At 45.0% G+C, this 21,461-nt stretch overlaps 2 protein-coding genes and 2 long non-coding RNA genes across 8 annotated transcripts in view; 3 read left to right on the top strand and 1 right to left on the bottom strand.

Moving 5' to 3' along the window:
- Positions 1 to 172: 172 nt before the first annotated feature.
- Positions 173 to 17,745, bottom strand: ecpas (Ecm29 proteasome adaptor and scaffold). Its single transcript, XM_079337278.1, has 49 exons — positions 17,622 to 17,745; positions 16,653 to 16,783; positions 16,169 to 16,285; positions 15,752 to 15,870; positions 15,024 to 15,173; positions 14,759 to 14,936; positions 14,467 to 14,606; positions 14,270 to 14,348; positions 14,059 to 14,178; positions 13,470 to 13,555; positions 13,286 to 13,361; positions 13,160 to 13,209; positions 13,015 to 13,081; positions 12,808 to 12,930; positions 12,587 to 12,690; positions 11,934 to 12,057; positions 11,766 to 11,846; positions 11,460 to 11,673; positions 11,175 to 11,266; positions 10,489 to 10,623; positions 10,245 to 10,392; positions 9,916 to 10,088; positions 9,700 to 9,801; positions 8,916 to 9,039; positions 8,538 to 8,683; positions 8,343 to 8,397; positions 8,116 to 8,230; positions 7,520 to 7,588; positions 7,225 to 7,342; positions 6,954 to 7,121; positions 6,757 to 6,836; positions 6,143 to 6,248; positions 5,977 to 6,024; positions 5,744 to 5,862; positions 5,491 to 5,641; positions 5,342 to 5,407; positions 4,759 to 4,848; positions 4,610 to 4,676; positions 4,441 to 4,532; positions 4,259 to 4,325; positions 3,205 to 3,402; positions 2,896 to 3,107; positions 2,764 to 2,807; positions 2,479 to 2,671; positions 2,239 to 2,383; positions 1,859 to 1,964; positions 1,681 to 1,769; positions 1,536 to 1,607; positions 173 to 1,122 (listed from the first exon to the last, which is right to left on the bottom strand). The coding sequence occupies exons 1-49, from the start codon at positions 17,641 to 17,643 to the stop codon at positions 983 to 985; spliced, it is 5,511 nt and encodes a 1,836-aa protein (XP_079193404.1). The 5' UTR covers positions 17,644 to 17,745; the 3' UTR covers positions 173 to 982.
- On the top strand, positions 3,415 to 4,343 carry LOC306819745. Its single transcript, XR_013778604.1, has 2 exons — positions 3,415 to 3,485; positions 4,241 to 4,343. It is a non-coding gene; the product is annotated as an uncharacterized lncRNA (long non-coding RNA).
- On the top strand, positions 7,582 to 8,109 carry LOC306819744. Its single transcript, XR_013778603.1, has 3 exons — positions 7,582 to 7,634; positions 7,698 to 7,913; positions 7,946 to 8,109. It is a non-coding gene; the product is annotated as an uncharacterized lncRNA (long non-coding RNA).
- Positions 17,746 to 18,973: 1,228 nt separating the features above from the next.
- Positions 18,974 to 21,461, top strand: part of kdm4c (lysine (K)-specific demethylase 4C) — a 30,116-nt gene continuing 27,628 nt past the window's right edge. For 4 of the 5 annotated variants that reach the window (XM_079337854.1, XM_079337857.1, XM_079337855.1 and 1 more), the window contains exons 1-2: positions 18,975 to 19,218; positions 21,081 to 21,247. In XM_079337854.1, the coding sequence (XP_079193980.1) occupies positions 21,104 to 21,247 (144 nt within the window). In that variant the 5' untranslated portion in view covers positions 18,975 to 19,218; positions 21,081 to 21,103. Of the gene's footprint in view, positions 19,219 to 21,080; positions 21,248 to 21,461 lie in introns of all 5 variants that reach the window. The other variant, XM_079337858.1, reaches the window with a different exon arrangement.

Raw genomic sequence — 21,461 nt, forward strand, 5'->3', positions numbered from 1 at the left:
TACTGTTGATGCAAAATTTGCACATTTTGAGGAAATGAATTGGTTTAAAGTTTGTCAAGCAGCATCTCTGATCATACATTTAGATAATGCCCCCCCATGCTTTTAGAAAAATAGCATATTTAGAACATTTAATCACAGATTTCACATTTTTATAAATAAGACAAAAAGTCACTTTTAAATTGGCAATGTAGTTTTTTTATTTTATCAGGAACAAATTCAAACAACAGCATCACTTTTGATCTAAACAGCAGGATTTCATCATTTCACTCATCACAAACATGGCCGTCTTCGTCTCTGCTCGCTCGCCACTCTGTTAACGTGACGCACAGACGGATCCATCGGCGGCGCCGCCGCCACCCTGGATCGTTTAACTTCACATCAGAGTCGACTCGTCAAACGTGAATCAGCCAACGCGTGCAGCCTGCTGTTCTGACATTTAATAAGTAGGCAAACCCACAAACAGTAGTAAAAGTCCCCGTCTTCAGGGTTATAGGTATACAGCATCCACAAACCCAACACATTGGTTTATATAGCATTTATTATTCTTATCTTAGCGTCCATTTAAATGAACCAAATACAACGAACGCCTCGCCCCTTCGACTCGGAGCGAGCCGTGTTGTCGTCGTCTTTTTCTCTGGAGACTCAACGTCAAAGCGTGTTCGGTCACAGGTGTGACGTCAGCGTCGGTGCTCGGAGGTTACACGGATACGTACAGAAATTATCGAGGAGGTCGGCGTGATTGCGAGAGAACCGCTGCTTGAAGAAGGTCGCGCAGAGGAGCGTGTTAGGTGTTTGGATTTTACCGATGAAGAAAAAAAAAAAAAAAAAAAAGAAGTTGAAGCTCTAACTTGTATTTTGTGGTTCTGCATTAATTTGGCTTTCTCGATGAGCTTTGTGTGTTCGTGTGTGTTCGTGTGTGTGTGTGTGTGTGTGTGTGTGTGTGTGCGTGTGTGCGTGTGTGCGTGCGTGTGAGAGAGAGAGCTCAGGGTTGGCTCTGGATGTGCCTGCGGAGCTCCTGGGCTTTGTCCCTCAGGTCGGGCCTGCTGTCGGACTGCAGCGTGGACAGGGAGCGCTGCAGCTGCTCCCGGCTCTTCACCGACACGCAGTCCCACTGCTCGCTCTCTGTTCACGTCACACAAGCAGAACAATCATCACCGACACATGGATCAATCATCTACGACGAGTAACACACGTACTCTTAACATCTAAAAGGCAATCACACAGCCAGTATGTCCTCCTTCTAACTTTAGATTCTGCTCCTGAATGCTCTGGATTTGATTGGACCAGAGAAGGTAGGCGGGGCTTTGAAGGTCGTTTTGGACGCCCCTGGGTTTGCCAGATATGAGAGCAGTTATCAGGTCAGATAAAAGTGATTGTACCCGACCTAAAAAGCCTCTGCATGTTTCTAATGAGCTCTCTGCAGTGTCCTGCAGTACCCATTTTGAACACTAGGGGGTCAGAGTTACGTACTGCTCCTTTAAAGCCTGTTCTTCTCTTTTATTCACATTCAGACTGAACAGCAACGACAGACTTACCTCCTGTTCTCTTCACGATCAGATCCACAACCGACAAAGCCTCCGTCCTCACAGACGAGTAACTTTTGTTTTCTAGACACACACAAAAAAAAGCAAATATAAGGCTGAGGATTTCAACAGAAGCCTGAGACTGAGCGGCCTTTACCTAACGGGAACGTGAGAGCGCCACAGGTGTCAGTCAGGATCTGAGACAAAGCATCGCAGTCTTTGTTTCCCTTCTCCAGCAGCAACAACCTACAGGGAGGAAACGAATGTTTGAAGCAGGCGCCGTTAAGGCTTCATTTAAAAAGGAAAACCACGATGACATAACGGTTGGTCCTCACCCCTGGAAGAACGCCTTCATGGACTGGAGGACACCGAGCTGGACCTTCCAGGTGCTCAGTTTCAGCTTGTCACACATCAGGCCGCACACCTCCGCCTGGAAACGAGCTGCAGGCGGACACAGAGGTCAGAAGGTCACAGAGACGCCCCCCAGTTTCACCAACATTACAGCTCTGCTGCAAAAGCTCCCGTCTCTGAAGTTACTTTTTACGAGCAGAAACTTTTTTTATTTCACTTCAGGTAAAATACTGATCACATTTTTATCCACTCGGAAAAATGATGGAAAAGTTAACGTGACAAAAACACAACTAAATGAATACTCCGGGGGAAGTAGCGCACGAAGCTAACGCTAACTGGAACACTAACGCTAACTGTCACGTACCCTGAGTCTGGGGGTTTTTGGGCCAGGATTTTCCGAGACTCTCAAAAGCACAGAGCAGCGCTTCTGTCTGCAACTCTTTCTCCTTCACGTCTGCGTCGTCGTCGTCGCGTGAGCGCGCAGACGCAGCGCCGCTCTTCGGGCAGCTCTGATGGGGGGGAAACAGGAAGAAGGATTGAGCCACTCCTGAACGTGTCAAACTGGGACGTTTCGATCACAACAGAGGAGATTTAATCGTTCGACCTTCTTGATCAGAGGGAAGAGGATCTCGGCCATGTCGCTGAAGCGGTCCTCCTGGCTGCTTTGAAGCACGTCTCCTGCACAGCGCAGAGCCGCCATCTTGTAAACGAGACTCTCCTTGCGGCATTCCTTCAGCACGACCTCCAGCACCTCGGGGACGCTGGGTTGGCCCGCGCACGGCTTCTGCAGCTCGCCGCTGAGAGGCGAGAGAGGAATCGAGGAAGTCAAAATAACGGAAGAATTCAAGATAAAAACGTTTCCACAGAGAAGTTGTCGAAGGCGGCTCACCTGCATTTGGAGACGACAGAACCGATGGCTTTCAACAGCTCCTCCTGAACAACAAAACAAAAACATTCAAGCGAAACAATCAGATTTTATCATTTGTGTTTTTTCGCTTCTTTATCGTGAATCCGACGTTACCTTTCCTGCCCACGTGCGCCCAGATAGTCCCTGGATTAATGCCGTTAGCACCATGCCGAGGTGTGGGGCCACCAGTGAGCCCGTCTGTTCCTTGGCAACGGTTGCCATGGCAGCTGCACCCTGAGCCTTCATCTTCCAGGACTGGGACTGCAGAGCCTTCTGAGTGATGGCGATCAGCTCCGTCATGTAGAGCCGGATGCCTCCGAAGCTTCCTGCCAGCCGAGAAAGTTTGAAAGACTTTTATTCAAAGGGGACTGGCGTGAAGGGCGACGACTCTTCGGATGCCTAAATGACTCGCGTTGTCCTCACCTGGGACGTTCTCCTGCCACACCTCAGCCCACAGCGTGGCGTCGTGGCTCTCACCCTTCTCCTCGTCAGGACCGGGAGCCTGATGCATTCCCAGGAAGGCCAGCGGCAGGGCCACACACGCGTGGCCCTTCAGCACATCAGGGCTGTAGTGGCTGATGGCGTGCACGGTCAACACACATGACGACTTGTAAACGGGCTCTGGTGGAGAGAGAGAGAGGAAAGTAAAAGTTTGGTTAACTGCAAGAAAATAAACGAACCACAGACAGACGCTGCTTCTTCAGGTAGGTTTTGATTTTTGATTTTATTTTAAGGTGCTTTTGGATAAACTTATTACTAGGAGTGGGACTTTAACGCCTTAATTACGATTAATTAATTACAAGAAAATAACGCGTTAATTTTTTTTAAAGCATTTAATCATAGTTTGCCTCATGAACTGCGCGGAACTGTTTGTCATTGCTACCCGCTAGCTTTGCGCTAGCCTATCGCTAGCTTTGCGCTAGCCTATCGCTAGCTTCGCGCTAGCCTATCGCTAGCTTCGCGCTAGTTTCGCCACAAGCACAAACAAGAAGCGTTTGCAGCCTAAACTCGACCACATGACTGTCTTCAGGAACAAAATTAGTAATTCACCGTCTGATAAACTTACAAATTCACTCGCTAAATTGGTTGCTCTGGAATGTAGACCACTATTAGTTTTTAGAAGATAAGGGGTTAGAAAATGTGCTAAAGATAGCAACGTAATCCAACTTTCCAGCTGCTGTGCAGAAAAACTATTTCAAACAAGATCCAACAGCTTTATGAAACTGAGAAGCAAGTAACACTGCATGCATTGTATTCATTCATCCACTAAAATCCATTTAGATTGAAAATGTTGCTTTTTAGGGCAAATATTGTGATGCACTTAAAATGCGATTAATTAATTAGAAAGCCCTGAGTTAATTAGTTAAATGTTTTTAATTCCACCCCTTCTCATTACTATAATGTCAGTGTTTTGTATCTGGTCCTTTTGTGTCACATAAATCACAAGTCACAAAAATAGATGTCTGTGTTGTCTTGCCTTCTTTCTCTAAGTACCAGCTGTTCAGCTTCAGGAGGAGTTTCTCCACGCTGCTGTCTTTCGCCGTCTGATGGAAAAAAAACAAGCACATTTAGAAAAAAAAAAAAAAAAACCTCTCATGCTTCCTGCGTCCATGAAAACATTGTGTCGTGTGAGAACAGACACACACATGCACCTCTTACCCTCACTAAGTGGCCCAAAGCGAAGGCAAATTGTTTCTGCACCACGCTGCTCCTGTCGTGGATTCCACTGAGCAGAGCGCTCATCAGTTTACCTGGAAACACACGAGAGGCTTTAATGTGAGCCGACTTGAACACAGCTGCACGTCTCGAGCGGCTCCTTCTACGCTACCTGAGTACGGCGTGAGGTCCTGAGGGCACTGCACCGTGAGCGAGACGATGACGCTGGCACAGCCGCCCTGGGATGAGAAGAAAGAGTGACGTGAGTCTGATGATATCTAAGAATCAGAGTGTACTGAACAGGGGGGGGGGGGTCTCTACCTTTGTGCCCAGGCCAACTCCACTCTTGAGCAGCTCACAGAGTCTGGGAACCAGCTCTCCCAGCACGGACACATCCAGGTGCTGCAGACACTGTGAAGGGCGACACAAGGGAGTCAGACAGACGTACAGATCACTATCATTCTACTCATGACTCGTTCATTGTCAGAGTTTATTTTTCAGATTCAAACAGCTGAAGTCAGCTGGAGTGAAGCTTTTATCTACTGATGAAACTGAAGAGAAACCTCTCCTGAGAATGTGTCTTGACATAAATGTTGCATGACAAAAGGAAGTCTTGGCTTGAAGAGATTTGCCTCCGGTACACGAGGTGACTGCTGACGGATTTGAAGCTTCTGCACAAATGTCTCTGACGGGCAGCGGGCGGAGGGGGAACTCAGGAAACAAGACATGAAAGAAGCTGCACAAAATCAAGATGGCAGACGAACCTGGGCCGCCCGTTTGAGGACTAATAACCTCGACACATGGGGACGCTGCGTCACCAGCGAGCGGCGTTTTGTCAGGTTTAGATTCTCTGTGAAGTCCCAAAAAAAAGACAAAAAAAAAGAAAGGACGTTTGTCTTCTCACCATGTTCACTGTCTCCATCATCGGAGAGGACTTGGCAGCACTTAGCCTGGCAGCGTCCATGGCACTCTAGAGACGACACAGAAATCATGAGGCTGTGAAATTTAAAAAAAACAAAACGAGGAGCTCGATGAACACGGAGCTGAGCTTACCTTTTCCTGCTCCGTGGCTCTGAGACTGAGGTAGTTGAGGACCTGGGGCTCCAGGGTGCTGAGAGCCTCCAGAAGAGCTGGGATCAAACGGGAAGCGTGAGGCTTCAGTCTGGCCCCGGCGGTTTTACTGATCTTCACCAGCGTCTGGATACTGGACGGGAGAAAGAGAGAGCGTAGAAAAGACGAGCAGTGGTCACAAATCTATTCTGATGTAAGAGTGTGTGTGTGTGTGTGAGAATAAAGAACACGTTACCTGAGTGAGCGGACCTCTGACACGTTGCTCACGATGCCTTTCTCCAGCAGGGTCGGTAACATGACGGCTACAGTTCTCTGGGCGGCGGAGCCCGTCGACTCGCACATACGAGTACACACCTTGAGAGAGAAAGAGCGAGTGAGAGAGAGAGAGAGAGAGAGATGAGGCTGTGAGCACACCATCAATGGTAAAGGTGATAAAAAACAACAGGAACATTTTCGTAAACACTGTACCTTGCTGAGTGTCTTCAGCGTTAAGTCTGCAGCTTTTCTCACTGATTCCTGAAATGTAAAAAAAAAAAAAAAAAAAAGTCAGATTAAAACCGAGAGCGCCGTGTGTCAGAGTGTTTAACAAACTCCATCTGACAGCCAAATTTCACAACACGCTGATCCTGCTCACCTTGATGTCGTCGAGGACTCTGAAAAGTGTCTCCCAAATTTCCGCCAGGTGGTCGATGAGGTCATCAGCCTGGCGGCCGCGAATCAGGTCGTTCAGAGCCATGCAGCTGGAAGGAAGTCACGTTACACATCGTTCTTCAGTAGCAACAATTAACAACAACTCTCACGTTTACTGAAGGTCGTCTTCATCAACAGTTCTATGTGTAAGTAATGTATTTCTATGTTTGAGGACGTTGCGATAAGACACTAGCCAAACTGACCATTTCCATATCTCGTTACCATGGCAACCAAAACAGAAATCCTAGTACTGTGTCAGCAGGATTTTCTGGCACAAGGTTCAAAAGGTCCAAAAGCTCCAGCAAGAAAACTCAAATTTATTAACAAATTAGATCGACGGGTTTCGGCGTTCATCAAAAGATCAATATTAAAAATTGTAAACTTTAAGAGTTTAATTTCAAAGATTCTGGTGTAATTTAGACCTGGCTTTAAAACACATGTTGCCGCCCGCTTGGTCTCGACGACAGTGTAAAAAGAGATCTTTGTCCTAACAGGGTTCATTAGCTGGTTAAATAAAACAAAATGGCGGTGCCCAAAGCGTTAGCGACGTTAGCGTACCTGGACTCACGCACTCTCCACGTGTTGCTGGTCAGGTTTGAAATGACATCCTGCAGGATCTCCTTCAGATACTTATCCACCTGAATCACATCCGAACAAACAAACATGAACGATCATCAATAATCAGCTTTCCTTTTCAGCAGGTCGTTATCCGTTCATCTGAAGATTTTTCATGTTGTATAAATCGGAGATCCTACCAGGGTCTTATCAGTGACCAGTGCGTCCCAGATGCTGGTCATGGCCTGCCGTATGCTCAGGTTGGGGTCAAACTGGTAGCGATACAGACGGGGAACAAGTTGGGGCAGGAACGGGGCCAGCTGCTCGCCGGCTTTGGCTGCGATCATGTGGAAACCGAAAGCTGCTCCCTAGAAGAGGAGACGAGAAGGTGAGACGACCCGAGGAGGGCGAGCGAGCGGGCGAGGAAACAGAGTGAGCGTGTGAAGCCCGGGGAAAAGAGAAGCAGGATACCTTGCGGGAGTTCCACATGGCGTGATGATTGGCCAGGTTCATGAACTTGTAGACAAGATCGGGTTGGTTCAGGTCGCTGGCCAATGAGCAGAGCTCCTTGTACGTGGTCAGGCCATGACTGTCGAGAGAGAGAGAGAGAGGGGGAGAGGGAGAGGGAGAGGGAGAGAGAGAGAGAGAGAAAAAAAAGTAGATCTTTATTGTAATTAATGTAAAAAAAAACAGGAAGTCATTTTATCCATTTTTTATTTGCAAAATCCAAAAAATAAATGTCACATTGTGAGGTCACATGACTCACCCATCAGGCGTTTTCCCCAACCCTTCGCCTTGGAACACCTCTGTATCTTCAGAGACGGCGTGTTTCACTCTGTTCGAACACATGAACAACAATTACATTTACAAACAAACAGTTTGTAAAAAAAAAAAAAAAAACGTTTCCTCAAACCAGCCGAGGGTCGAAGGCCTCGTGTCCACAGGTAGAGTTTTAGAAAAGCGCTGCACGCCCGTCCTGTCTCTATGACAACAGTGTGTTAACGATGGCCGCTGCTGCGTTACGTTTTACTGTACGTTTTTATAAGACACGGAGCGAACAGGATGTGAGTACAAGACGGCAAAACTGCAGGGACGAGAATACACGAGGAAAAGAGCGCCCGTGACATCACCAGCGCCTTTCTGAAAAGTTTTCAACTTGAGTGCTCGGAGTGGACGCAGTGAAAAGGCGGAGCGCTCGGGAAAAAAGACGCTGGCCATGTGTTTGTTCTCCAGACGACTCGCTCTCTCTCTCCTCGCAGGTGATCAGAAAACAAACGCTCGGCGAACACGGTCCTCGTTCGGCGAACACGGGCCTCGTTCGGCTCTTGACTCCTGACTTCTTCACTTTAACCCTTTAATTACCTTTTACCAGTCATGAGCGTTTCCACCAGCGTGGACACCAGTTTCTGCTGGTCGCCCTCTCCTCCCATCTCGTAGACGAGACCCAGACCTTTAGACGCCACATCCTGACTCAGCTCTACGCAGGAGAGGAAGAAGAAGAAAAAGAAGAAGACGAAGAAGAGCGGGATGAAGAACAGATGGTGTGGAGAGAAAAAGGGAGAAGATGGCGGGCGCAGACGTCGTCTTACCATCGGGGTCAGAGAGAACGGAGATGAACGCCACCTGGATCTCCTTCAAATGGGACTGTAGAAGAAACAAACGATTATAGCGTATATATATATATATATATATAAGACCAAGCATCCGACAATATTCACAGAGATCTGGTGAGTCCAGCTACCTTAAAACCTGGAACATAAATGAAAGTAGTGTGATTCACTCACTGTGATTTCCTTGTGTTGGCTGAGTTTCTTGACCAGAGAGAGCAGCCATATGCAGGACGCTTGTCGGACATGGGGATTCTGGCTGCCTATGTACTTGGACAGGATGGCGTTAAGGACCCAGGGAACCACATCGTTGTTTTTTACATCTGAAAGAAGAGAAAGAAGCGACCGGACAAAATGGGTCAAACAGGTAAAAAAAAAAAAAAAATGAAGTGTGAAATTTTTACTAAATCCATTTCAACGCGTGTTTCAAATATTAATGTCTCAATGAAACCCCAATGAAGTCCATCCTGTCGGTCTTCTGCCCGCTCCACTCTTCATGTGTGCTCAAACAGGCCCTTTGTTTTTGTTTTTTCCACCATCACTAACAGTCCTTACTGTGTGGTGGGCTGTACTGGTCCTCCGTGCAGGTCCACGGGTCCCTGGCAGCTCCAGAGCCGGTACCTATCGCAGCACTGGTAATCGCTTCTCCGACGGTGAACTGCAGCTCCACCTGCTTGGCCTAAAGAGAGAGAGAGAGAGAGAGAGAGAGAGAGAGAGAGAGAGAGAGAGAGAGAGAGAGAGAGAAAATGTTAATGACCTTCTTCTTAACGACCTCGAACAGACACAAATCTGCTGAAGCTTTGATCGTCTTCACCTGATCATAACAATACAACAACATGAGAGTCTGTTTTTTAAAATCGGTGTGAGATCAAATCATTCCGACGGTTCAAAGTTTGAGCGCTGAAAACACGCGTGTGCAAACGAGGGATGGAGACGTAGTTTCACAGCTAACAACCTCGCTAATCTTTTTTTTTTTCCCAACGGAAGAGTGTTCTATTATTTATTCTATCTTATTCTTTATATTGTTACCTGCTACATTTTATTGTATATGCTGCTGGAACCTAAATTTCCTTGAGGGAGTCATCCCAAAAGGATCAATAAAGTTCAGTCTAAGTCTAAACCCAAATATCTTGTTACTTTAAAGCACCTACGGGACTGGATAGCAACATCGATGAGCTCAAACTTGATTGATTTTCTGATTTTGAAAACGAGTCCTGAATAGAAGCAACATTTGGATTATTCTTTCCTGGTGTCCACCAGAGCGCTTCTATAATTAAAGACATGTTATCGTGTTTTCAAAGCTCTGCATGCTTAGTGATGCTACAGATGTTGTTCTTACCTCGACAGAGTCCATTAGACCCTGCAGCAGCTTCTTCTGGTGAGGGAAGTCTCCGTCTCCCACGGGAAGGTAACCCAGCGTCTGGATTGATCGCTCCTTCATCTATGAAAAAAAGCACAAAGAAAAACAAACAAACAAGATAATTAAATCAAAGGTGGCCCATCGCTGAACTACACATCCCAAGCAGCTACTTCCTGTAGTGCAGCGCCAGCTCACCTTTGTGCTCTCCTTGCCGGAGGGGATCCGAGCCAGCAGGTTATCCACCGTGGACAGCTTGGTGAAGCCCTCCCCCTCTGCCGGGATCAGCAGGGAGCCGTTGCGCCCAATTTCTCCGAGAGCCGTGCACGCTGCGACAGCGAGGAGTGCACTGCTGCTGTCCAAGAAAGAACCTGGGAGGACGTTGTGTTCAGGTAAAAAAAAAAAAAAAAAAAAAAAAAGGTTAGATAGCATTAAAACAGAGGCGTTGGTGTCAAAGGAGGGAGAGAATCACTTGTTATTCATTTAGCCGTGTCTGCAGATAAAATCGCCGCAAAATAACCGCGTACCAATCGTCTTGGTGGCCATGGCAACCAGTTCGTCGTCTTCTTTTGGAGGTGGGCTCATTTGCGAGTCGTTCCCCGCTTTCCTCCTGCTCATGTACCGTCCCACCATGTAGCCCAGAGCCAAGATGGCGCCGTGCTGAGTCTCAGGACTCTGCGGTGCAAAAAAACCACCAGAACACATTTATCGGCCATGATTCAAATACGTAATAACAGGAGAAAAACGCTCCACAGAGACGGGGTGCCATACGTGGTTGTCTTTGGTGAATTTGACCAGGTGCTGCACAGCCATCTGCAGCTCGTTGCCCGTCATAGTGGAGACCACCAAAGCATACAGCTGTGCCGCGAGCTCCCTCATGTCCTCCTTATTCGTGTTCATCAGACTCTGGAGGAGAGAGAACATCTGCTGTTACTACAGCTCAGTGTAGCATGTGAATCAGGGCTCATGGTTTATGTATAAAACATGGACGGACTTATTGCTTTCTGAAGAGGCTACATGAACCCCGATGAAGGCGGTCACCATATCTACTAAAACAAACTTCTAATCAATCTAGAGGCGGAGACTGAGGCCTCCAGGAAAACAGCTACACCTGTCAGCCACGCCCCTAATTATGCAAAAATGCAAACAACTCTTTTTTGTGTACCAAGACAGAAACAAGCAACTGATACCAAATAGTTTTTCTGTAAAAGTCTGTCGTCATGTGTAATTCTGCTTTAAATACGGGACTTCATGGGGAGTGCTTCGCTTTTAGAGCCAGCCTCCAAAACTGGAACTGCAGTTTTTTTTTGTTTTGCACTTCCCACTGGTTGAATTTTTTTTTTACCTGTAAGCAGCAGCTTGGTTTTAAACCAATCGTTTTGTGCTACAGATGTATTTTAAGTCGACTTCTTCTTACATACTGAAAATAAATAAAAGAGAGATAAAAGGATACTCACTTTAATCCAGTCAATTTTATCAATGAACCTTGGAGCCAGTTTCTGCGGGCACACAGACACCACTTCCAGCAGACAATACATAACTGGGATTCCTGTTGAGGGATCAAACATCGAGTGCAATAAACATCTGTTGTCCAACCGTGAAGAGTGTTGCAAATCATTGCATTTCTTATAATAACTTCACTACAGCATCATGTTTTAAAAGTCATCTCGATGCTCTAAGAGGCTTACAGCAACAATGAAGTTTCATGCACCCTACAGACAGAGCGGTTTCCCGTCTCTCACCTCCGACAGCAGACAGCAGCTGCTGCAGCAGATCCATGTAGACGTGAACGGGGTTTGCCTCAAGTCCCTTTGACACCGTCGGCTGGTCCGAGGACAGCAGCGTTTGAACGTAGCGGCCGATTGCCGGTGCATCATCTTGCATGTCTGGCAGGCGCGTCGACATGGGCGTGGCTCCGGCACTGTGGGCCAGACACATCCTCAGGTACAGAACGATCTGGGGAAAAAAATAAAAAAAAGTGACTTTTTTTTCCCTCCTCTATGGAAAAACTACATTTAGAACCCCTTAATGTCATATTCAATATCTACCTCTGCAAATGCAGACGGGTTGAAAGGAATAGTGGATGTTCCAACAATATACTTAGCAGGAGTCTTGATCCTCTGAGCTGCCTGATGAAGACAAGATCAAAAAGACACCAGATTACATACAGTGTCTATTTATGCACAGACAGCCTCGTTGTACTGCCTCGGTCTTACCTTCTCCTGGACATAGGCCACCATGTCAGGAAAGGAGGGCATTGGCTTCGGTCCCTCCTTCTCTGAGCTCTTTGTGGGTAAAGCTCGAAGCACCTTCTTGGCCTCCCCAGCCACCTCCTCCCTCCTGAAACACAGACACCCCGATCATTTCACCATCCCACAGGAACATCAGCCATCATCACCCTCAGCCCACTTTGGACTCCCTCAGGGGTCTCCCTTGGGACCACTTTAGCTTTTTCACTATATACAAAGACACATTATCTCGTTTCCCTGCAATGCTGATGACATGCAGCTTTTCTCAGATCTGTAAGAAAGCTTAAATTAAATCAGGACAAAGCAGAGCAGCTGATTATTGATCCAAGTTGTTGTACCTTGGTTCCCCGTGACTTAATGTCAAATTCTCAAAAACCTTGGAGTTACCTTTCAACCATTGTTTTGTATTGTTTTATCTCATCATTACTTATTTAAATCCTTTTATTCTGCCAGACCATTTTATTCATTCTTCATTGAGTGTTGTATCGTTGGTCTTGTTATAATACTTTAATTAGATCTGAGTTGTAGTTCGGTGTATATGATGCAAGAAGAGCTTTCATGTTTCAATATGGACATACAGAACATTCATTCATGTTATTTCTGTGTGTTTTGTGACGTACGGGTCTCCGGCTGCCAGTAGCAGCAGATATCTCGATGGCACGTGATCAGGACCAAACACTGTGCTGGCAAACTTCATGGCCACCTGTCGAACTTGCACCTCCGGCTGCCAGAAAGAAAAAAAAAACAAGAACCTTTAACTCTCCTCATGTCTGGTAACTTAACGAGAAAGAACTCATGAAAAAAAAATAATGAAAAAAGTATTTTGCCCGTGCGCCCTCACCTTCCCAATGTACGCAGCCACCAGGGCCTCCATCAGGTTCAGCAGCGCCCCCTGCAGGTTGGCATAAGCTCCAACCATCATGGACAAAGCCTCCTGGATGGCAAGGCGGACATCTGCCTCTTCCTAAAGAAGACTGCTGGTTATACACTGTGCTCTCCTGGGATCAGCAGCTCAACTGTGAGACTCTTCAAAGACCTTTCCACCTACCTTGCACATGGACTCAAAAAACTGCTGCACAAGTGCAATGTCCTTTGTGAACAGCTGTGGCATGCGGCTAAGGGGACAGAAGAAACTGTTAAACACTGTCAGCTTGAAGAATATTAATTCAAGCAGGAAACACGTTGGGTGATACCTCGAGAGTTTTCCAACAGCAGAGTAGGCGACACACAGCAGCTTCGGATCCTGCAGTGACCAATGTACGAATATTAATAAACTGCAAGTTGAAGGTTAAATAAGTATCGTCACTTGTTTTATTTACCTCCTTATATTCATTGATGAGCTTGGTGAGACCATTGAGGAGCATCAGTCCCAAAGGTTTGTTCGTGTCAGGACATCTGGAAAACATTTAAAACCCCCCCAAAAAAAGATCGAACACGACTATTAGAACTGGAGAAAAGAAAGAAAGATGGCGGATGTTTAATGAACTGATTAAGTGTCCTTACACCATGCAGATGTGATGGACAAACTGCAAAGTGAGAGACAGCAGCTTGTTGTTGGTGCTCGCCCCAAACAGACCGTCATACACGACCTGTGGAGACAATCAAAGAATTATGATGCCATAAACAATAAATTCAATATTTAGCCCTTTTTGATTTTTATAACACTTAGGTCCCATTTCTAATTTTTTGTTCCTGCTGTTTTTGAGAAGAGAGTGTTTGCATCAGCAGGCAGCCGCCTGGAGAAAAAAAGTATCTATTCTTCCCAGCGTTGCTGTGCGGCCGCTCAAGTTAAATATTGTTCAACTGATCAGAAAGACCACGTCAACTACTCTGGCGCTCTGTATGATATTCCTCATATTGCTGCACTCACATCCTGTTTACGCCGTGTTTGACCGGGTAAAAAAATAAATAAATCTCAAATTAAAAAAAATACAGTAAAAAGTAGCGGAGACTTGTCGGTCATACAGCGGCCGTTGCCATAGAGACAGGACGGACCTACAGCGCTTTTCTTCTGAGCACACAAACGCTTCATGCAAACACTCCTCAGCATACAGCCTGCGCTTTCTGCCCCAGAAAAAAAAAAACAACATACCTGGATGTTTGCTGGGAAACACTCTGCGGCCAGGCGCGAGCGCAGGAGATGAGGCAGGATCTTCAGTTTGACTCTGGTGCTCACGGGCTCGTGCTTCAGCTCTTGCTTCATATTTCCCCCCTGCCGCACAACGTATGAAGCTTCACCTCATATCTTAGAGAGACTCACAGTTTAAAAAAAAAAAAAACAAGAAAATGCTGAACAGACAAACCTTCGTCTTCAGAGGAACATCACCCAGATACACCTTGAACATCTTGTTGATAATTAGAGGATTATTCCAATCGATGATGCTGATGGATAATAAAAGAAGAAGACAGAGATTAAGATCGACAAAGTAGAGATGGACAAAGAACAGACGTAACAGACCGTACAGTAAACTGAGTCAGAGGTCAGATCTGTTTTACCCACCTCTGTTTGCTCTTCAGCTCCAGGTCAGCCGCTGTGGCCACACTGTGTCGGGTGTCACTTGATGCCACCACCAGGTGCACCACTGTCTCCACCTCTGGAACCTGCTTCGCCTCAATGAACTTCACTATTCCCAGCTTACACTGAAAGAACCATGCAAAGTGAAAGAGCGATCAGCGAACGCAATAAAAGTGGCCCAATGTGCATCATGCAGACGCATAATTATTATGAGGATATATGCATGCGAGTGCATAAATCTCTGCACTTTAAGAGTGTCACAAATCAGTCAGTGTACCTGCTCCAGCTGCTCAGCGCTCCACTGGGCTTCTCCAATCACCCTCTTTGCAGCATAGACGCTCATCCCAGGCGGAGGCTGGGGGAGCCCCTGCCCACCTGTAGCCACTGTCCCGTCTGCTGAACCTCCCTGGGAGGAGGAGGGAGCAGGGCGAGTCGGGGATTCATTGAGCACAAACCTGGAAGGGTCAGAGCGCAGCTTTTTGAAGCAAACGTGCGAATATTGCTAACAATATCAAAACACGGATTTGTATTCAGGAACTGACCCGTAAGGCATCAGCAAAACGTCCAACATGAACTCCAGAAGCAGCTGCACGGTCTTCGGCCTCTCAGTTAGGTTAAATGGAGATGCAATCTTGGAGGTGTCTGCAGGATACTTCATGTAGTAAAGGGTCGGGATCAGCAGGTGCATCAGGCTGAGAGAGAGAGAGTGAGAGTGAGAGTGAGAGTGAGAGAGAGAGAGAGAGATGTCATACGACAGTTCAAAGAGGAGCAGCAACACTAACGTCTGTACAAACTTCCTAACAGCACAGAACACACACATCACTTCATTTGCACGTGCTCTTTCTATTGAACATACACCCACACAACATCATTCATTCTAATGCACTGACTTTATTGATCTTCTATTACACCAACATCTAGACACTTTACTCTCTGCTGTTCTGCGTATCTAACGCTGTGATTATATTCTAACCTGTACTAACATTCTTGACACTTTATTCTTTGTTGATTGGTTAAATGTTTTAGTATAGTTGCACTGTCGTTATCTGCTGCTCTGTGTGCCCTTGAATTGCCCCCCCGGGGACAAATAAAGTTTTTAGAATTGAATTTGAATTGAATATTGCACTCCCCTATACCTTCGATTTTATGGCACAGACCCTTTATAGATCTCTCATAATCTCTTCAAAGCGTGTTTATTGGGATTGAAAAGCTTCAAACATTTGTATGCTTAAGGGGTGGGGTCAAAGGTCATATTCAAGTCTGTGCTCACCTGTCCTGCTGAGGCTGTGGTTTGCCTTCCATGGCAGTGAGAAGGGTTGGGGCCAGCTCACACTGTTTTCCGACCTCCAGACGGGGGTAGCCCATTTTGATGTAGATGATTGTGAAGTTCTAAAAAAACAAAAAAAACCTCAAACTTCTTCTCAATTTATAAACTAAAATAAAATCCGTTTAAAAGAAGAATAAAAATGCTGAAAATAATACTGAATATAAAAACATGAAGGGCGTTTAAACAGCAGACATAACGAGACATGTTATTAGCTGCAGTAACTAATAAGATGTCTAGTTAAACTTCCGGGTCATTAATGAGATGTCTTTTCATCTCAATATGAAATCTACACTTGAAACTACAGTCTTCAGTCTCTGTCAGAGTTGATCAAAACTGAGGCTGGATACATTTGATCCTTACCGTGACGAAGGAGGCGGCTGCAGGATCCTGGTACTGCACCAGCAGAGTTTCTACTGGGAGCTGGATCTTAGGTCGGCTTTTTATCCTCTTGTTAAGGTGCACCAACAGCTCCATAACCTAACAGCGGGGAGTAAAAGAGGTTATTTTGGAAAATGTCAGCACAACATGACTTTGCATGTTCGGGTTTAATCAATCAATAAGGCTTCCTGGGTTAGTTGGTGACTCTAAAATTGCTCGTAGGTGTAAATGTGAGTGTGGCTGGTCATCGGTCTTTATAGGTCAGCTCTGAGTCAAGGGTGCAGCCGGGATCGGCTTCAGCCCCTCGCAGAAAAGCGGTATAATTTGCCTTGAGATAAAACTTGTCATGAAGTGGCCGCGTGACACAAATAAAAACTGATTGAGTTTTCTTGAGGCGCAGCTCGAGGTAGTCGTTGTGATCTCATCGGGCAGAGAAACGAGAAAAAAAAACCCCAGCCGTTCTTACTTTCTTCCGCACGCCCTCCTGCACGCTGGAGAGTTTGAGGAGCACAGGGGGCAGGAACTTGGAGATAATGTCCTGAAGCTGATCATCTGTTTCTGCATGGCCCAGGCGGAGGAACACACGCTCCAGTTGATCTGTAAAAAAGAAAACAAACAAACAAAAAGCAGATTTTAAACTTTGATAATCTCTTATCTTTTCCTTGCATGTAGAAATGTGTCACACCCTGGTGAGGTCTGGAAGATTGGAGCCCTGCCTGCAAAGTGTGGGTCCTCTTTAACTGTGTTTTAAGTGACACCCCAATGGGACACATTAATCATCACAGACATACTTTAAAAACAGAATATCTCAGCTATAGTAAAAATGGACAATAGCTTTAGTTTTGGATGGATGCAACCAGTCTGTTCGAGCTCCAGCTTCATTTAAGAGGGAATAAATAAGATTAATAATACAAATAGACACATTCAGTGGTTTATGTGTCTCCAGTTTGGGTTTATAATCTGTCCTGTCAGCTGCTGTGTTGGTGCAAACATCACCCAGCCCTGCATGGCTCTCCAACCAGCTAGCTAGAAGACAAAATGACTATCCACGCATTTCATCCTTTCTTGTCTTTTAACAACCAGTGACATCACACGAAATGAATCCTACATACGCCTTAACATCCATGTTTTCAATCTGCACTTTAAAAGTTTGATTTTAGACACGTATAGTCAGCCTACGTGATAGTTTCATTTTGACCATGACTGGGCAGACGGCCTTCTGACGTTAGCATTCGAGCTAGCAGCATAGCCGGGGAAGCTAACTATCATTCCTGTCAGTTTTTTTTATTTATTTTAAACTCAACCAAGCATTATCCTGCCTATGAGGGGAAAAAACACAATGGTTGCCTGTTTGTTCAGTGTGCGTTAACCAGTCATTGGTGCGCCGACGTTTAAATCACATATTTATCACAAATAACGCAGAGAGAAAACTTACTGAGTTCATCCTGAGCAGCCATGTTTGCAGACGGGTCATCAGCGCCCCCTCAGGTCAACGGAGGTAACTGCAGGCGCTGCAGCCACTCCTCAGCAGCTGCGTCGTCTACCCATCCAGCGGCTCTGACAGGGATAAAACAAATGTATTTTTCATAAAGGTGAGTATATATCTGGGTTTTTAGGGCATCGGGGTGATTCATTTAAATCATACATCACATATAAATAAATGGAATAAATGCTAAAAGGATACGAGAATATGCATGTACTTTATTTTGTCTTTCAAGGTTTTTTGAAAGTTTATTATTATTATTATTATTATTATTATTATTATTATTATTAGAAAAGTTCCAGGGAACCTTCTCTCAGTTCTCCAAAGGTTTTCTACAGGTTCTTTATTTAACCTTTGCAGAACCTCCAAAGCACAAAACACGAAAAGTAAAACGTAAAGCTCTATTAGTCCTTACATAAATAGTGACACTATTGCACGATATGACTGATTGGTAAGTTTTGTAGAACATCCACACAAAAAAATCTCTGAAAATTTTCCTTTGACTTTAACTTGTAAACATAAGTTAAGCACAAGATAATTCATGGAGCCCCATGAGAAAGTTGTCTACAATTTTTTGTATTTTGTTAGACTGATACAACATAGGCTACATGGACAAACTATAATCCAACGCAAGTAGTGCTAATTTGCAACACCTGTCACTGGAAGGCATTTTGTGCACAAGATAATTAACATATACACCCAACATAATCTTCTTTCATGATGTCATCTAATTGTGAGCAAACGATTATTAATGGCCCTTAAGTCCGAAAGAGTTAAAAAAAAATATATATATATATATATTTTTTTTTATTTTTTTATCTAGGCCTAACTTTTTTTTTATTTCTTATCTTTTTCAAGGAAGTCCTGCAGAAGTTACACTTGTACTCACACTAAACATATATTGAGTGCACAAGATAAGTAAGGCAAGGCAAGTTTATGAATATAGCGCTGTTAAGACACAAGGATAAACTTTAATAATACCTCAGTGGGAGAAATTCAGTTGTTACAGCAGCTTCAAAAAACAGGAAAACAGGAAATATAAACAACATTAATTCACATAGCTCTACAGACATCAGAAGTTTGTTTTATTCACAGCAGATCAGCGAATCTGAATCGCAGATCTCACAGTACGTGGATAAATCCATCATCGCACAGTCTTCACCTAAACCTCTTTTAGCACGTTGACAAATGAGCGTAGCGGCCCTGAACGCACCACCTCCTTCAAAGAGCGGCCCGAACGCACCATCTCCTTTATTTAGCGATCCTGAACGCACCATGTCCCCTAGAGAGCGGCCCTGAATGCATCGTCTAATCTTCAAAGTGGCCCAGAACGCTCCATCTCCTCTATAAAGCGGCCGTGAACGCCCCATCTCCTCTATAGAGAGGCCCTGAACGCACCACCTCTTCTACATAGCGGCCCTGAACGCACCAACGGCTCTTACAGAGCACGAAGCAGCAGCAGCAGAGAGCCAGCTGTCATGTGAATCAGCTGGACGAACAAGGAAGGGGATAAACAACAACACCGACCCGTATTTCTTTCTCTATCGAGGTAATGCGCTGAACTTTTGCCTAAAACATCATGTTGTGTGTGTGCTCGAGAAATAGGCTCATGAAAGATCCTCATAAAACCGAGTTATCAGACAGCAAGTGAACATTTCGTGACTCCTGTGCAGAGTTAGCCATCAAGAGCTAGCAGCTAGCATTGCACGATCGAGTAAAGTTGGCCACACGTTTTATTGCCGATGTGTATCGAAGTCGTGTGCTTTGTCATCGTCCGTCTGAGTTGCGTTCAGCCTGAGCTATACAGACGGACAACATTCACACGAAAAAACAAATCTACAGACTGGTTTTGCAGCACGCTAGCTTAGCTATCCGGCCCTGTCTGCAGCAGAGAGGCATTTAAACCCCACTGAAGAAGTTAGCTAGCCAAGGTTAGCTTCATAGTTAGCGATGCCCTTTTCCCCTTTTTTTACAAACAGCAAAGTTTAAGTGCTCACGACAGTCGCCCATAAAACGCGTTAGGAATGCGCGTAAAAGCAAACTTTAATCAGTGTTAATATCTTAATATAATTAAGCTAATCAGACGAGCTAGCAGGCTGCGCTGTTACTTTGCTAGTTAGCCGACTCTGCAGACAACAAAGATCAACAGAGCAATGCTCATACATTAATTCAGATTAAATCATTATTTACATGACATCTATTCATCCTAAGTGTTTTTGTTGTTGTTGCAGGAATAGCAGGCTGATTATTCCTCATTAAAGTTATTTTAATAAAAGCTTTACAATCTAAACAAAGAGTAATGTCTGAACACATGGAGAGAGATTATTTGTGTGTTTATAATCTTGGGTAAGCCTTCATACATGTTACATAATCAAGTCGCTGCACGCCTTTTGTGTCGTTGTTTGGAGCCTTGTTGCGTTTAAAGTTCTCATCTCTCAGCCCTGTGGACTCTGAGGGTCGGAGTGATCCCTTTGTCTGGGGGGGGGGGGGGGGGGGGGGGGGGGAGAGGGTGTGGGGGGGTCAGGGTAGCCGGAGTTGGGAGTGGGATGGGTGGATGGGACAAGGGTTGTTGGCATCGGGAAGGATCTGATCGACATTTGTTGAATCTGTGGCGCCATCTAGTGGCGGAGTGATCACTAACATGCAATCCTGCTGCTTTGTGCACTAACGCAACAACACACTTTTACAAGTGAATCTAAGAATGAGGAAAGTTAACCTTTCCCATTATTAAAATAAGAAAAGAACCTTTTGCATATATTCTAGATTAATTGCAGATAAACAGTGAAATATGTATGTTTTTTTCAAGGTTTATTTTGGGGACTTTTATTAAGAGATTGAAGTGTTTTATTTATTTTGTATTTACTTTATGTTTTTGTTCTGGTGTTACACACTTCTCACACAGACGTAGGTCAAAATCACAACACTAAACACTCGGCTATGTGAAGTATTTAAAGGTTGTTTTTTTTGTTTTTTTTTAAGTCTTGATGATTACCGTACATCTCACATCTCACTGCTCATGAAATCCGTTATCTTAAAACTTTAAAATATTATAAAAGACAAATGAAAAAATGATATTAATAATGCAGAAATGTTGATCCTTTTATTCACTCAATCATTGGTCAGAGCTTATTTTTAACAGGTTACTGTGTCAGCCTGCCTCTCATCTTCCTCTTGATAATACCCCATAGAGTCAATTATTTAATTAAATAACTGGGGAAAAAGATATTCCTGTAAATGGCACATCCAACGTGCAGATAAAATGAATGACAGAAAGCCTCACTGTATTAAAGAAATATAACTTAAATAAAAGTGATTCTGCCGAAGACAATGAATCTGATCTTTAGTAGCTTTTCTTTAGTCGGTGCAAACGTGTGCGTACGTCGACATCCTAAGTTGTGTGTTTGTGTGTAGGTTTGACCTGGTGAGGTGGCAGGATGGCGGGAGCAGAGGTGTTCACCCCTGCTAACCCCACCTGCAAGATCATGACCTTCAGGCCCACCATGGAAGAGTTCCAAAACTTCAACCAGTACCTGGTTTACATGGAGTCTCAGGGTGCACACCGTGCAGGACTGGCTAAGGTGAGAAGTCTGCCTTTTTTCTGTTGAGATTTATTTTTGGCTTTTATTGAAGAGACAGGAGAAGAGAGAGAGAGGGGTCAGATTTGAACCCAGTCCACCTGCTTTCGAGGACCTTATCCTCTGTACATTGGGCGTGTGCACTAACCACTAGGCTAGTGGGGGCACCTATGTACAGAGGCTGCAGCCCTCGAAGCGTGCAGCACAGGTTTGAATC

Source organism: Symphodus melops (assembly GCF_947650265.1).
Source record: "Symphodus melops genome assembly, chromosome: 2".
NCBI lineage: Eukaryota > Metazoa > Chordata > Actinopteri > Labriformes > Labridae > Symphodus > Symphodus melops.